Here is a 17,566-nt window from a genome sequence, read left to right as displayed (position 1 = left end):
TTTTTTTTTTAATTAATTTCAAAAAATGGAATCGTAAGAAAAAGAAGAAGCATATTCCATTTTATTTCATTACTTTGGGATTGTGTGTAGTCTGTGCATTACGACCGTTAAAAGCCGTGATAACGCTGTCAGTAAAATGTTCAGAAAATGTCTAATAATCGTCTGAACTCATTTGCAACGTTGTCAGAAAAAACATTACAAGACAAAATTTGTAAGTTGACAATCTGATCTTACCACGTTGACAGTTAAATGTTTAGAAAATGTCTAATAATCGTCTGAACTCATTTGCAACGTTGTCAGAAAATGCATTAACGAAAATATTGCAAGACAAAATTTGTATGTTGAAAATCTGTATTATGATAGTAAAAGCCGTGATACACTGTTGTCAGATTTTACCACGTTGTCAGTAAAATGTTTAGAAAATGTCTAATAATCGTTTGAGCTCATTTGCAACATTGTCCGAAAAAGCATTAACGAAAATATTGCTAGACAAAATTTGTAAGTTGACAGTTGACAATCTGTATTACGATCTTAAAAGCCGTGATACACTGTTGTCAGATTTTACCACGTTGTCAGTAAAATGTTCAGAAAATGTCTAATAAACGTCTGAACTCATTTGCAACGTTGTCAGAAAAAGCATTACCGAAAATATTGCAAGACAAAATTTGTAGGTTGAGAATATTTTAGACATTTTCTGCACATTTTACTGGCAACTTTGTAAGATCTAACATAGCATGACTATATTTTTGTAAGTTGTTATTTTATTGACGGAGATTCGAATCGTAATGTAATAACGTAATAACAAGATTTCTACACTTTAGATTATACTATGGATTTGACTATAGACTGTTTACTATAAATTCAACTAAAGACTATACTATAGATGACTCTAGACTAGACTATAGATTAGAATATAGACTACAATAAAGATCAGACTTTAGATTAGTTAATAGACAAACTATCCAGACTATACTTTATACAATGGACTATATTATTGTCTAGAATAAAGATTAGACTACTTGGCCAAAGACAAGACTATAGGCTTGAATATAGATTTCAGACTTGACTATAGGCTTGAATATAGATTTCAGACTTGACTATAGACTAAACTACAGACTATGATGTAGACTATACTAGAGGCTAGACTATGGTCTGTAGACTAGCTTATACTTAATAATAGACTAAACTATACAATAGAATAAATTAAAGATTTGACCATAGATTAAACTAGAGACTAGTCTAAAGACTAGACTAAAATATATACTAAAATATATACTTAAATAAAGACTGGACTATAGGCTATTTTATAGACTAAAGACTAGTATATAAACTATATACTGGACATTTGACAGACTATGAAATATATGGACAATTATAGACTAGAATATAAACATGACTTTAGACTTGACTAATGACACGACTATATACTAGATTATCTACTTAAATATTGACTAGACTATAAACTAGACTATAGATTTGACTATTGAGTTATACAATAGAATAGACTCTGGACTAGACTAGATTATAGTCTTGACTATAAACTAAAGATTATATTAAATATGTAAATTTGTATTATAGACTAGTATGGAAAAGTAGCTATAGACTTATACTCGGTTAAGATGAAAGTTGTGCTTGTATCGGCATTACACCGCAGGCGGCTCTGGATATTATTCTAAATCTGCTTCTCATTGAGAAATATGTTGTGAGTGTAACGGCTAGGAACTTATTTAGACTGTTCGAATCAGCTCTAGTAAGACCAAAGCGGATAGGCCACTCGAGAATAGAGGAATTGAGGTAAGTACGAATGGCTTTTCTGACCATTTGGTTGTTGTTGTAGCAGCGACACTTGTAAAGTAGCTGGCTTGACAATCCTTGGTCGTTGTTCGTTGAATTCCGAGTCGTTCTGGTGCGAAGAACCGATTGTCGTGAGCCATTTGGGTACGATCTTTGACTTTGGAGTAACACTTTCAGTAGTGATTCCTTGTAGGGATGAGTGGATCGGGTCCAAAGTACTGTTTGAAGGGTGCGAAGTCTTTACTGACGATCCAAAATGGAAATCTTGGCGATCTGGATATCATTAAGACACATATTATTACGGGTCGGTGGTAACAATTTATGTTGATGTGACATGACACACTGTAGCTTGGTAACTAGCTCAGAACTCGATATTAATAATAATTATAGTTCTGTGAAGCCCCCTATATGTTATTACTACAGGTTAATTTCTAAGTAATTCAAAAACTCTGCACAGTAGGCTGGATTTCAGGGTTTCTAGGGCACTATGGCCAAAATTAAACCCAAAAGCAACCAAAATACTATTAGGATTGGACAGGAAGAGTATAAGAATAAGGGGTCTTAACTGGTCACTGCACAATTGGGGCCTTTAAGAGAAATTGGCTCGGCAACACGCAGGATTTTTGTACACTGTGTGAGGACGAGGAGCGACTGGATACTTAAGGGTATATCTTATGCAACTGTCCCAGAATACAAAGTCTAAGCATAAAGTATACAGAGGTGTCATCTTTGACGTTTAAAAAAAGTCTAAAATCAGATGTCACGTAGGTTGATTCAAACTTATGCATGAAAAGATATATAAACTACAGCTAAAAAAAAGTAGTCAGAAAATTGTGTTTAAAGATATAGATTCCACGATGATCTGGGAGATGTAGCAGGTTGTGACTTAAGCGACATTTTGGGTTTTATCAGGGGAATGTATTGGTCAAACAGGTCCATTTTGTAATTATTTATGGGGGGATATTCTTACTCTTCTCTCTTACTTTTCTGTCTTCTTTCATATTTTCATGTTCTTTATTATACCCTACACCACTATAGTGGGGAGGGTATTATACGTATGTGCTGATGTTTGCAACATACAAAAATATTGGTCCAATACCCACCTTAAAGTATACCGATCGATTCAGAATCAGTTTTTGAGTCGATTAAGACATGTCCGTCTAGCTGTCCATGTAAACCTTGTGCGCAAGGTACAGGCCGCAATTTTTTGGACCAAGCATGTTTTTTGGCACAGGGACGAAGCCTATTGAAAATGGTTGAAATCGGTCCATTATTTCACCTAGCTCTCATACAACCGTACCTCACGATTTGAACTTTTTATGCCATAATTACGTCAAATATTCTGCTATCTCTCTAAAAATTGGCACAAATAAGTTTTACATAAGGGTTGGCCCTTATTTGAACCTAGCCCCCATACAAACCCCCCTTCAAAAAATGTCTTAAACATCTAAAATTGTAACCATTTGTATCGCAATGAAACTCAACAAAACTAACTGTTATTTCAAAATATAATCTTTTCCAAAATTTACCGAGGATCGGCCCATATTTGACCTATATAAAGCGTCATTTAGAAATTTTAGTTTTTTTATCAATAAATTGCTTAAATATTTTGGAATAATATTCAACATAAAAGTTTCTTTATAAAAAGTAAAAATTTTAAAAATATACTCATGGTGTAGGGTATTAAATGGTCGGCCATGCCCGACTATACTTTCCTACTTGTTCTTTATTAAATCACAATAGACCCTTTGGGTCTCCGAGTAGATGTTGCTAAATAAAACATATTTCTGTTTTTTTTTTTTTAATTTTTATTATGAGTTTTATTTATATATATTATATATATTTGTTTTTATTTTTTATTACGTTTTTAATGCATATTTTTACTCTATGCTATAGATCTGTTTTATAGGTTTTTTTTTTGTATGTAAAAGGGATTCAAAATTTCTGTTTTTTTCACGATTGTGTTCTTAAGTGCAAAAATTAATTTGTTGGAAATTAATAAACAAATAAAATACTAATGAAAAATTGCATGCATTCAATATAGAAATTGGAATTGAAATTTTCAATTATTAATTTTTTTGTTTTATTTATTTAAATTAACTTAAATGTAAAAAATATAATAGTAAAATATTGTTTTTCCAGTTTGTTTTTAAAGCTACAGGATAATAATGAAATATTTTCGTTAAAAAATACAAAAATTAAAAAAAAAACAATTTTTTTTATTATTATTATGACAAAGGACATTAGAAAAAGAGCTAGAGAGTGTGGAGATGAAGAAGTGAATTGGTGTGGCGTGGTTTTTGTAAAAACAAAAAGAGAAAGAATATTACAATTAAATGACAAAATATTAGTTCAAAACTAAAAAAAAAAAATAGTTGTATAAATCTGATTATTTAGAGTTTGCTAGAACTTTGTTGAAATTAAAGAAATTCAAAGATCCTTTGATTTTGAAATCAAATTTTGCTGCTTTTCAAGCTCTAACTTTTCTTATACAAATAGAAAAGAACATTTTATTATAATAAAATTTAAAAATATTGTATTTTTTTAAGAATATATAAAATATATTCGCCATTTACTTTAAGTTTTCTTTAACCTCAAAAATACGGACTAATCCTACAGATCAAGGGTCGGTTTTTTTTTGAATTTTCCTAGATTTATACACAACAAATAAACAAATAATTTCAAGACAACAAATTGAGAAGGAAATAGAAAATGAAATAAAACTAAAGAAACAAACAAATAAAAGAAGAAAGTTAAATGTATGAAAAATAATCAATCAAAGAAGATTGTTGAAAATGATAATAATTCTATATAATCATAATAACAATGTGTAATATAAAATGTTTATATAAGATAAGAACAAAACATAAAGATCTGTTTACTTTCTTCGTTTCTTTCCTCACATTCACAAAAGCGGTGGCATTGGCGACAAAATAAAAATATAAATGAAAAAATACACAATTATGTTCCAAGTAAAAAAAAAAACACGAATTATTCTGAATTTTTCATCCCATTACGATTTTTTCTTCTCTTGAATTTACGCCAAATAACTGTATGTGTCCTTTTGTCCCTCCATTCTCTCTAGATATTCTTTTTCGATTAAGATGTCGATGCATTTTTTAATCACCGGTACTTTGGGTTTAAAACGCGATGACAATTGATTGAGTACTTCGGTGATGAGTTGAGTATGATTTAATCTTCGGCGCATTTTCATGATGCGTACGATGGCAGCTTGTATGAGTAGCTTGCGATCTTCTTCAATGTTTTTATGTACGGCCTCCTGTTCGACCTTAAGTTCAGTCTTCAAAGGTTGATTGATGTTGATGCGTAACTTTTTGTTTTTGTAGTTAAGATATAATTCCATCATGGAATTGGGCGTCAGGGAGTTTTCATCATCGGTGCAGGTTAAAAGTTTAGCTTTGAGCAAAATTTGTAAAACCTAAAAGGGTAAATAATATGAATTAGAAGATTGTATAAGCAATCGTACATGAAACTATAAAATCTATAAAAATTCAAACAAAATTTACCTGTTTCAGATGTTCCTGTTCGATTTGTGTATTTTCCAACAACTGTTTCACTGAATAACGTGTCTGATCGTTGAATTGCAATAATACAGCCATTTGGAAGGTACTGGCCTGCAGTGTGTATTTATTGAGGAAACAATTCGTTGACAATTCACCTTTGCACATATGATACAGCCAATTAAGCTTGCGTCCCGAATGGCGAGCTGCATAGAACGTATTGAAATGTTGTACGGCTTTCTCTAAACCCGAGGGCAAGGAAAAGCTACTGCTCTGATTGAAAGGCCAAGAGCCGGAAGATAAAACCTCAATGCTAAAGTCGATTTCCATGCGTATATTGTTGGTCTGCAAGTGTTGTTTGAAATTGTTATTCAAATCCTTTGATAGACCAATATCCTGGAACATGCGTTGCAATTTGATGGTGTATTCGTAGCCACACGTCTGCTTAAGTTTTGATATCATAACAGCCTCGGCATCATCTGAGGCTGAGGTGTGATTGACCAAACGTTTGGCCAACATTTTCGAATAGAATTTCTGGAAGACATCTTTGTCTTCAATATACTTAAAGACGACCATTACTTGATTTAGATTGTCTTCTAGTTCCTTTTCTTCAGGATTCTTGGATGATTTCTTAAGCAGTATGTCACAATATTTAGCCAATAATTCGGGAGATTTACTGGCACTATTAACCTGTGTGACAACATTCGAGTTAATGAATTTACCGCAGGCTTTGTCCAGAGCTGAGACGAAGCCGTTGTCATTGTTAAAGGCGGTCAAGACAAGGGCATTGTATTTCTTGTGTACTTCCAATATGGTCTGAACATAGATCTTGGGATCGTTAGCGGCTGCTGTGTTACCACATTTTTCAATGGCCTGAGAGCCTTGTTGTAATATGTGTTCCTCCAGTATGGTTTTCAGCTCGTTCAGATTGCGTGGTGTGCGTGCCACCAAAGTGTACATACGTTTTAAATCGGCATTCTTGTCGGCATTTAAGAGATTTTGGAATTCAGAGCGGAATACATCTAAATGTTTTTCAATCAGAACCTAACAAAAAACAATAACAATTTACAAATAATTTCCCCGTTTTTTAACAATAATATATTCATTTGTAATACTAACCACTTCACAGGTTTCCACCAATTTATCCAAAGTGCTAACATGCAAGTAGGAGGTGAGTACAGAATCAAAATCTAAACCATTTACACGTTTACGCTCCTCGTCTAATCGTTTCTCTACATGTTTCATGTACTCGGATACAGTATTGCTACTGAGAAATGTTTCCGATTCGTGTTTGTAGAATGCCGCCGTTTCAGCCAAGAATTTCTTTTCAAAATGATCCCGATATACAGACAATTTCTGTTTCTTATGATCTTTATTGTCCATTTCATCCTCCTCGTCGAAACCCAATTCAACATAGCAGTTGATAACATCACGTATCAATGAACGTTTTATGGTTTTGCCTTTTCTTTCTTCATCTATGGATTTGAGTACGGCATTTGTTACGGGTTCATTAAGAACCTTAAATAACTGTTCCTTCCAGGTGACCAAAGCTAGACGATAAATTTCGTAAATACCCTTTTGACCCTCCTCATATTCCCGTTTTACCCAATGTCTATTCAAATAGGAACAAATGCCATTTAAGACAGTGCTGGAAAACTGATACAGAACCCATTGTTTGGTGTAGTGATCTAAGAGGACCTCTTCGCCTTTAATGGCTATAAAATTGTTAAGCAAATCACTCAAGTAGTCCTTGAGGAAGTCCTTAAGACGTTCGTACAATTTTTTGCCCACCAATTGAGCACCGCCCAGATTTTTCGAACGACTACTGTTGTTCTGCATAGTATTAACACTGGTACAATAGTTGTAGACATACGTATACAATTGCATATAACGTTCCGTTGTTAATGATTGTTCCTGCTGGAATACTTGCTTAATGCCCTGCTCTAAATCTGTCCATATTTCATCGAGATTTGTATGTTTCTGTGCCGACGTTCCATGGGAACCTTGACGTTGCATTTTTTGTTTGGAATTTGTTGCAATTTTAGAGGTGCTCGACGATGATGATGATGATGTTGTATGGTATTTTTTCGTTTGTGCTAACGTCTTATGTTCTTGTAAAGACTGCGTTGTTGATGTTGTAGGAGTTAGTTGCTCCTTTGACGGTTCGATTGACGACGGCAACGACGGCGGCGGTGGTGATTTTGCTCGTAATCTTTTCAATGCTCTTGTGGTCCGTATTTTTATAGATTTATTCAATTTAATTTTTTCTATAGAAATGACAAATAAGTTGGAATTTAGGTTTTTATAAAAAAAAATTAGTTTAAATAGAAAAACTTTCGATTACAATTACTTTTAACATTCTTCCATGGTCTGGTCTATTGAAAATATTCTAGTCTATCTAAAAGTCTATATTCTTGTTTATAGCCTAGTCTTTAGTCTTGTTTAAAGCCAGGTCTATAGCCTAATATATGGTTAGTATTTATTAAAGTAAATATCATAATTATAAAGTTTACATTATAATCTAAACTTGTGGACTAAGAAGTCTACATTTATTCAAGAATCATTCATAACAACTAACCGAATGCATGACTAATATACTAGTATGACAATTGCAAAATTTTGAAAATATCACGTATGATTTAAAAAAAGAAACAATATTATAAGTTCATTAAAAAATTAATTTGAAGTAAATAAACTCCAAAATTGAAATTAAAAAAAGTGAAGGTTATTTATCTTTGTTTCTTAAGTACTTTATCTACCAATGTATACATACATATTTACATACATAAATATGTATATAGTAATTACAGTAACAACAATGGGAAAGACCCTGATAAATAAATCAAAGAAAACGAAAATAAACTCCATTTTTTGTGGGCAAAACATACAAATACAATTTACACAAGCAGTTTTACAGTTATACATCTTGCATATATTTGTATATGTAAATTAAAACATATGTTGTTTTAATAAAAAAAACTACAACAAAGTTGAAAATTAAGAAGACAAAAAGAAAAAAATTAATTTGCAACAGAAATTTGAGAAAGTTTTTTTGTGTGTTTTCCTCAATATATATTTCACAACAAACATTACAAAAAAACAACCAGCAGCATTTAAAATACACACGCAAAAAAAAGAAGCAGGAAGTTAATACAAAATAATGTACCAGATATATTTACATACCCTTTAAATAAAAGTTTATTACTAAACAAATTTCTTTAATATTACACAATTAAATTTTACAATTTTCTAGAAAAATATTGAATTAAATTTTTATTTTAAATATAAAGAAAAATTTAACAAAATTAAACCTCAACAAATTAAAGTTTGTCTTTTCGTTTTATTTTTTTTTTTAATTTTACTGACATTTGTATTTAACCTTGTTTTATCCTATAGCTTGCCTTGTCTAGCTTAGGGTAATACATACGTTACCCTTTAAAAATACATTGCTGCTCTTTTACTCTTGCAGCAACAAAGCTAAAGCAAATTAAAATGTCTCTGATTTCTCAATATATATTTCCATTTATTTTTTCTTTTTGCACAATCATATTTTATATTGTTTAACTATTTTCTTTATTTTAATATATTTTATTATAGTTTTAGTTTACTATTTTAACTTTTTCTGAATGTAATTTTTGTTTTATCTACTTTTCTTTGTCCTTTAAAACACTTTGTGTTAAAGAAAAAAAATATACATTGACACATAACCACAAACTAGTTGGAAATTTTTATGTGTATTGACAAATTTTTTTCATTTGTTTTTATGCTTTAAATTTGCTTAAATTTTTACCTTTTTCAATATATTGTTTAACTAAGAAACTAAAAATTTTGTTTTTATTATATTTGTTATTATTTAAAGTCGTTTATTTTAGTTATTTTAATTAAAAAATCGCAATAAACTCTTCAAGTAGTAGAGTTATTTTTTCACTGATAAACTACCAGATTGTTTGTAATCAATGTGACAGCTAGCTGTCAATGAAAAGAGCGATTTCAAAGCAGAGATGGAAATTGAAATTTCTTTTCTATTAAAAAGCCGTTTTAATAAAAATAAACAAATAATTTGAATAAAAATGATTTTATGGGATAATTTCGAATTTATCCGAACTTCACTTATTGTCTTCTTTCCCGATTAAAACCACATAGAAATATTAATGTCGACAACTGTCAGAAAGACAAAAAAAAAACTCCACAAAATTTGAGAAAAAATGCTAGAAAGGGGGACATCAATAAGTTAGAGACGAAAATTTTGTTTGGTATTTTTTAGTTTTTATAATTTCCATATCCTAGTACCTAAATTGCAAAAACAACAAGTAGCAGCAGGAAAAAAACCCACACACTCATAAACAAGGATGAGTTAGAAAATCGTTTTTATAGACTTACGCGCTGTAGGGTCATTAGTCGAGGATCTGTTTGGGGCCCACAGTTTGGAAAATATGGACTTTGTCCGCCTCTGGGTGCGCCCTAACGGGGGATTTATTTTTATTTTGGTGGTGTGGTGAATAAAATCGTGTGGAATAAAAAATGCGGTGAATAAAATCGTGATGAATAAAAAGTGTGGTGAATAAAAAGTGCAGTGAATAACAAAGTGTGGTAGATAAAGAGGTGTGGGGAAATAAAAAAGAAATTCACCACAAACGCCGCTTTTTCAAGGTCATAGATTTTTTATTGCTTCCTAAAAGTATGCTGCTGAAAAGAAAATATCAATGGCAATCCATTCATTGCGAAGTAATAACACAAAATAAAAAACGCACAAACAAAATCTTGTTTCTACTTATTAATAGTTAAAGTTGTCGGTTGGGTTAGGTAAGTAAGTAAGTAAGTAAGAAAAAATGTTGGTTGGGTTGCAACAGCAAACTGTAAGCCTTCTTAGTATATGGAAGTCAGTTTTAAAAAATAGGTGCTAATGATAATTTAAGGCTTTGATGACTGGCTAGGGTAGTTTGATAGTGAATAATTAATTTATAGGATCCTTATGACAACAAAAACATTATCAGTTAATTTGCAATATGGACGTTTTTACTCTTTTAAACTTTTCTTTTCAAAATCATTATCTGAATTTTCTTATAAGTCAGTAAATTTATTGACATTTTTCGATATTAATTGATATTCCGACTTTTTTTTAATTTCGGAAAAATACATTTTTCTTGCTTTTTTAATATCGGCATTTTACTTTTTTGTTTTTGATAGTTTGTTTAACATTATTCGATTTATCCGTCTTGATTCGATCTTTTCGTCTACATATTTTGTTTTTTTAATTTACTAAATCGATTTTTCGCCGATTTTTCAACTTTTTTTTCGATTTTTCAACAAAGAGTCGACAGTATGTCGATTTATTAACTGTATTTTATCTAACAATCTGTTATTCAACTTTAAATTCACATTCTTACCGTTAAAATACAAATTTAAAACTCACTTCCTGTTTGTTGCAAATTCATTTTCTACAACATCCGCTTTCAAAAGACTATTTCCCATCATTACACCCTGTGTGTAGTGTTAACAATTTCTATGACATTTCGTCAAAAGTAAGAAGAAGAATTCTTAAAAAAATTGTGTTAAAATTGAAAAAATAATGTTTTTAAAATTAGTGCTTAAGGTGTTATAAGTGATCTAAAAGAGTAAAAAAGTTTAATTAAAAAAAAAAATAAAGGCAAAAACGCTCGAGTTTAAAAAAAAAATGAGAAAAATATAAGAAAAAAGTGTAATTAAATAAATTTCCTTATAAATTTTATAATATTTTAATTGTGTTACTTTTAGGACAAAAAAGGTAAGTGTAATTTTCCTAAGTTTTCTTTGTTAAAGTAACAATTTTAAAAGGAAAATAAATTTGTCAAATCTACAACGCTTATGTTGGCGCAGTCCGACTGTGACCGATGTTAGTTAGTTTGAAATACACATAGGCCTCTTTTGGACCTGTTGAGCGCTCCACCACCTCTGGTCTGTCAGACTAGAACACTAAACTACCAGAGGCCACCACTGCGGCCGAAGCGTTCCTACGACAATCGGTTCTTCGCATCGGAACGACTCGGAGTTTAACGGAGAACAACGACCAAGGATTGTCAACCCAGCTACACCGGTTTTACACGTGTCGCTGCTACAACAACAACAACACTGCGGTCGAAAGAAAGTTCATTCCTTATAGGAATTTCTTTCTTTCTCTATAGAGAAAAATCTTTCGATTGAAACAGCTGCCGCTGGCTTGGCAATCTTTGGCCGAGTATCACTCGGGTAAATCCGGATCGAAGATCCAATTGTCGTGGGATTCGATATTGCTTTAGGTTATATATAAGTGTGTATAGCCTAATGCCTGGTCTATAATCTTGTGTATTTTCTGATCTTTAGTTTAGTATATAGTATACTGTATTGTCTAGTCTACAATTTAGTTTACAGTCTGGTCTGAAGTCGTTTATATTCTTCAGTCTATGTTATAATCTAATCTTAAGTTTAGTTTGTAGTTATGTTGTTGTTGTAACAGCTTAAACTATACAATTTTAATCCGGGGTTTCTGTATTTAGGTCCAAGCCAAGAAATTGCGCCACTTCTATAGGGTTAGTCCATAAAGATGATGGGCATATATTGAGATGGGCGTTAAGCCTGTTGCTCCATATCGATCTCAGTTGTGCCAGAGCAATAACTACAATTTAGTTTGTAGTCTAGCCTACAGTTTTGCTTATAGTCTAATCTATTATTTGGGTTTAAGTCAAGTTTTCTGGATTTTTTCTAGTTTTTGTCTAGTAAATAGCTTGGTATTAAAGCTCGATCCATAGGAAATCTAGTCTAACACAAATTTTAACATTTAAACTACACACAAAAATTTTATTAGTATCACAAACATTTATTTAGTTTAGATTAATAACAAGAATTCTTGGGTTTTATATTTGGCAAGCATAAAATATAAAATAAATCGAAAAAAACATTATTTCTCTTCTACATAATTGTTACAATGTAATAAACAAAACAAAAAAATGTTTCTAGGAAAATTAGCAAAACTTATAACTTAACAAGAATAAAAAAGAAATATAAATATAATACAATAAACGTACATTTAAACAATGTCGTGTTCTTATTTGCAAATCTATATAGAGAGACCACATGTTAAATTTTGTTAAGGCAACATTTACAAAAATATTTAATATTAACTTTTGTTTTAGTAGGACTTTATAAAAATTTCCATAGAAAGATTTCTTTTACAATAAACAAACTTAAAAAACTCATAATATTCTAATATTTTGACGTTGTACCTCAAAAAGTGTTTGATCTTCATCATCACTATGACCATCTTCAATGGAAATAGGTAGTGGTGTTAGTTCCTGAGTGGAACGATCTCCCTGAACTCCATATTTTCGTTCAGCTCGTGATAAACGCAACCTGGTAAAAGCAACATTTTGAAAATAATTAATCAATAAAAAGAATTTGTGCCTTAAACATACCTATAAATTTTAAACACTATAAATACAATAGCTCCCGAGCTTAGGATCAAAAAGAAATAGAAACCAGTTTTCAATGAATCAGAAATATCATCAGGATCATTTAAAGTAAATTCTTCATCCACTGGCTGTGGTGGCGGCTGTTGTTCTAATGCTTTACCAGAGGTTTCTATAACCGATTTCTCATCTATAATGACCAGTTTTTCGGTATGATCATCTGGTTCCTTAGGCGTTGTTATCTGTTCGATTGCCTCGTCTGTTATATTAACTTTAAGCTCTTTTTTAACACTTTTTTGTTCAGCTGCTGCTTTAGCCGGTATTTTATTAACTGTCACGTTCTTTGGTGTTTCGCTGGTTTCTGCTTTTACATTTCCCAAAAACGTAATTGCCAGAACCAGTAGCACGTAGTTTAATTTGTGTGATTTGTATAAGAAGTGTAGCAACATTTTTTAGTTTTCAGCTTCTTTGGATTTATAACTTTTAGCATTTAAATATGAAATTTTCCAAGGAATAATAAATGTTTTTTTTCGCTTTGTTGTTGAAATTATAATTTCTTTTTTAATATTTTTGTTTTAATGGGAATTCACATTCGTCATCTGTTTATGAACTACGCTACTATAAAGTGGAAGGTATTTTGATTTTATAAAGATGTCTGTCATGTATAACAACAACCACCTTTTAATGTACCAAATGGACTCAGAAATAATTGTCAGTTTAGATATCCAATTCAACACATATTACTTAAATGCACTAACATCATATAACAAAATCTTTTTAATGATTGGTACCTACTCTTACTTTTTCCAAAATTACATTGTAATATTGTAAGGTGTTGTATTACACAGGCTGACCAATACTATTTAAATTCATATTAGATTATTTTTCTTCTTCTAATGTTTTGTAAACAAACATGTTGAGTTTTAATGTCAAATTGTACTAAATTAAGCTATTAACTCACTGTGAGTTGCTGTTGTCAAGTTATGTAATTACTTGACGTTTTATAGCAATATATTGGTTTATGTCTTTGTTTGAGTGTAGCAAAGACAGTAACCATTAAAAAGTAAGAGTTTTGTGTTTGAACAGTGATATTTTTATAATATGGACTGAACGACAATTAATACAATAAATAGTGTTCTTTCTATAGACTAGACTAAGCTTCAGGCAAGAGTAAAGATTAGACTGCATACTATACTATATACTAGAAAATAGACTAGACTATAGATTTGTCTATAGACTAGACTATAGATTAGACTATAGACTAGACTATAAACTAGACTATAGACTATACTATAGACTAGACTATAGACTAGACTATAGACTAGACTATAAACTAGACTATAGACTAGACTATAGAATAGACTATAGACTTGACTATAGACTAGACTATAGACAAGACTATAGACTAGACTATAGATTAGACTATAGACTAGACTATAAACTAGACTATAGACTAGACTATAAACTAGACTATAGACTAGACTATAGACTAGACTATAGACTAGACTATAGACTAGACTATAGACTAGACTATAGACTAGACTATAGACTAGACTATAGACTAGACTATAGACTAGACTATAGACTAGACTATAGTAGGACTTTAATGGTGTAAATTAATTCTACTTCTTCTTGACTTCTTTGCAATTTCTTTTGTTGTGAATAAAACTCTGTTGTTTCTTCTTTTTGTTTTCTAAAATATTATTTTTTTATTTATATTGTATAAAGACTATATAATTGTTTTTAGTTAAATTTACTGCTTTTTAATTATTATAATAAACACTAAAGAAATATAATTAATATTTTATACAAACATACAGACATAATTTGTTACATACAAACACATATTTATATTCTCACAGGAGTAATATTTACACAAGAATATTTTTTTATACATATTTTCATTAAACAATTATAAAACAGGCCTATTTTTCTTTAAATTATTTTATAAAATGTTTAATTAATTTTATTTAAACTTAAAAACTAAGATCACAAAATAATTTATTAACAATACTGCTGCCATTATAAACATTTTACTAAAAGTTTATAAGCAATTATTTTCATTTTATTAACAATTAAATATATTTATTTTGCATATTTTTTACAAATTAACAATATTTTTTTTAAATATTATTGTTATTTTATATTTGAAGAAAAAAAAATAACAATTAATTACGGCACTTGTTCTAATTAAAAAAAAAAATTGAAAAATTCTTAAAAAAATCAAAATTAAACTAATTTATAAAAGAAATAAAAAAATACATATGTTAGTAAAAAAGAGAAAGATGTGTGAGGCCCGCCCCTTTTAATGTAGGCAGGGTTTTATTTTAAATCATACTACCAAACATACGTTTACCACGTGTTAGGACCAGACTAACGACCATAACGGTCAATAGAAAGAAGACTAAACTTAAAAATGTTGTTATAACACGACATCTTTGGCGGAATTTCTTTTCTTTCTCCATTTTAATGCGCAACTGTTCGGCACGGGGCAAATCTAAGGTAAAATCGGATTCGGGACGTGAAGAAGGCTAAAAAGAAAATAAAAAAATATGTTATTAAAATTATATAATTTAAATAAGTAAAAAAAAATAATTTATTAATATTATGTCTGCTTAGGTTTGCATTGACATTGATGATGTTTGTCAAAGTTCATCATAACGTTTCTCTCTATAGTTTTTTTATATTATATGTAGGTCTTTTTATATAGTTTATTATATGGTTTCTTATTAATTAATGTAAATTTATTTTATAAACTGAACTTGAAATTTTATTTAACAGATTTGTTTTGCCCATTTCTGTGGGGACTTGCTGCATTATTTATGTAAAATTTAACAGAGAGCAAATAAAAAAATTAATTTTGATATATTATTTTAAATGCTTTTCGTTAAACATTTAGATTTTTTCTTGAATTTTATAAATATTTATTAATTATTTAAAGCAGTCACTAACGGTTTAGTTCTAATCAATTTTACAGTTGTTAGCGACAGAAATGAAACATTTGATCAAACGACTTTAGACGAGAATATAGACTAGACTATAAACTAAATTATAGACTAGCCTATTGATTTAACTATAGGCCAGACTACAGATTGGAAGATAGATTAGACTAAACTACAGATTAGACTAGACTAGAATATTCTTTAAATTAGACTATAGATACGATTATAGACCAAACTATAGATAAGACTAAGGACTAGACTATACTATAGACTAGACTATAGACTAGACTATAGACTAGACTTTAGACTAAACTATAGACTAGACTATAGACTAGACTATAGACTAGACTATAGACTAGTCTATAGACTAGACTATAGACTAGACTATAGACTAGACTATAGACTAGACTATAGACTAGACTATAGACTAGTCTGTAGACTAGACTATAGACTAGACTATAGACTCGACTATAGACTAGACTATAGACTAGACTATAGACTCGACTATAGACTAGACTATAGACTCGTCTATAGACTAAACTATAGATTAGACTATAGACTAGGCTATAGACTAGACTATAGACTAGACTATAGACTAGACTATAGACTAGACTATAGACTAGACTATAGACTAGACTATAGACTAGACTATAGACTAGACTATAGACTAGACTGTAGACTAGACTATAGACTAGACTATAGACTAGACTGTAGACTAGACTATAGACTAGACTATAGACTAGACTATAGACTAGACTATAGACTAGACTATAGACTAGACTATAGACTAGACTATAGACTAGACTATAGACTAGACTATAGACTAGACTATAGACTAGACTATAGACTAGACTATAGACTAGACTATAGACTAGACTATAGACTAGACTATAGACTAGACTATAGACTAGACTATAGACTAGACTATAGACTAGACTATAGACTAGACTATAGACTAGACTATAGACTAGACTATAGACTAGACTATAGACTAGACTATAGACTAGACTATAGACTAGACTATAGACTAGACTATAGACTATAGACTAGACTATAGACTAGGCTATAGACTATAGACTAGACTATAGACTAGGCTATAGACTATAGACTAGACTATAGACTAGACTACAGACTAGACTATAGACTATAGACTAGAATATAGAGTAGACAATAGACTAGACTATAGACTAGACTATAGACTAGACTATAGACTAGACTATAGACTAGACTATAGACTGGACTATAGACTAGACTATAGACTAGACTATAGATTAGACTACAGACTAGACTAGATTATAGACTAGATTATAGACTAGACTATAGACTAGACTATAGACTAGACTACAGACTAGACTATAGACTAGACTATAGACTAGAATATAGACTAGAATATAGACTAGACTATAGAATAGACTATAGACTAGACTATAGACTAGACTATAGACTAGACTATAGACTAGACTATAGACTAGACTATAGACTAGACTATAGACTAGACTATAGACTAGACTATAGACTAGACTATAGACTAGACTATAGACTAGACTAGACTATAGACTAGACTATAGACTAGACTATAGACTAGACTATAGACTAGACTATAGACTAGACTATAGACTAGACTATAGACTAGACTATAGACTAGACTATAGACTAGACTATAGACTAGACTATAGACTAGACTATAGACTAGAATATAGAGTAGACAATAGACTAGACTATAGACTAGACTATAGACTAGACTATAGACTAGACTATAGACTAGACTATAGACTAGACTATAGACTAGACTATAGACTAGACTATAGACTAGACTAGATTATAGACTAGACTATAGACTAGACTATATTATAGACTAGACTATAGACTAGACTATAGACTAGACTAC

At 30.5% G+C, this 17,566-nt stretch overlaps 3 protein-coding genes and 1 long non-coding RNA gene across 5 annotated transcripts in view; 1 reads left to right on the top strand and 3 right to left on the bottom strand.

Annotated features, from left to right (window-relative positions):
- Positions 1–3,979: 3,979 nt before the first annotated feature.
- Positions 3,980–9,260, bottom strand: LOC111682503 (cullin homolog 1). 2 transcript variants are annotated; one of them, XM_023444470.2, is made up of 4 exons: positions 9,106–9,260; positions 6,435–7,582; positions 5,322–6,359; positions 3,980–5,233 (listed from the first exon to the last, which is right to left on the bottom strand). In XM_023444470.2, exons 2-4 carry the CDS (start codon positions 7,329–7,331, stop codon positions 4,832–4,834), a joined length of 2,337 nt encoding a protein of 778 aa, XP_023300238.1. In that variant the 5' UTR covers positions 7,332–7,582; positions 9,106–9,260; the 3' UTR covers positions 3,980–4,831. The 2 variants fall into 2 exon arrangements, with proteins under 2 accessions (XP_023300238.1, XP_023300240.1); XM_023444472.2 differs by lacking the exon at positions 9,106–9,260 and adding an exon at positions 8,499–8,559.
- A 1,744-nt stretch (positions 9,261–11,004) lies between these two features.
- The window catches only part of LOC124420580, a 64,604-nt gene continuing 58,042 nt past the window's right edge, over positions 11,005–17,566 (top strand). The window contains exon 1 of the long non-coding RNA XR_006941280.1: positions 11,005–11,079. This is a non-coding gene — a long non-coding RNA (uncharacterized LOC124420580). The remainder of the gene's footprint in view (positions 11,080–17,566) is intronic.
- LOC111682514 lies at positions 12,125–13,456 on the bottom strand. Its single transcript, XM_023444483.2, has 2 exons — positions 12,743–13,456; positions 12,125–12,680 (listed from the first exon to the last, which is right to left on the bottom strand). The coding sequence occupies exons 1-2, from the start codon at positions 13,183–13,185 to the stop codon at positions 12,524–12,526; spliced, it is 600 nt and encodes a 199-aa protein (XP_023300251.2). The 5' UTR covers positions 13,186–13,456; the 3' UTR covers positions 12,125–12,523.
- LOC111682506 (homeobox protein cut) overlaps positions 14,893–17,566 on the bottom strand; it is an 81,103-nt gene continuing 78,429 nt past the window's right edge. The window contains exon 6 of the mRNA XM_023444475.2: positions 14,893–15,267. Coding sequence (XP_023300243.2) covers positions 15,064–15,267 — 204 coding nt within the window. The 3' untranslated portion in view covers positions 14,893–15,063. The remainder of the gene's footprint in view (positions 15,268–17,566) is intronic.

The sequence above is a fragment of the Lucilia cuprina genome, chromosome 6 (genome assembly GCF_022045245.1).
Source record: "Lucilia cuprina isolate Lc7/37 chromosome 6, ASM2204524v1, whole genome shotgun sequence".
NCBI lineage: Eukaryota > Metazoa > Arthropoda > Insecta > Diptera > Calliphoridae > Lucilia > Lucilia cuprina.
The sequence above is the reverse complement of the archived record's forward strand: the minus strand, read 5'-3'. Positions and strand labels throughout refer to the sequence as shown.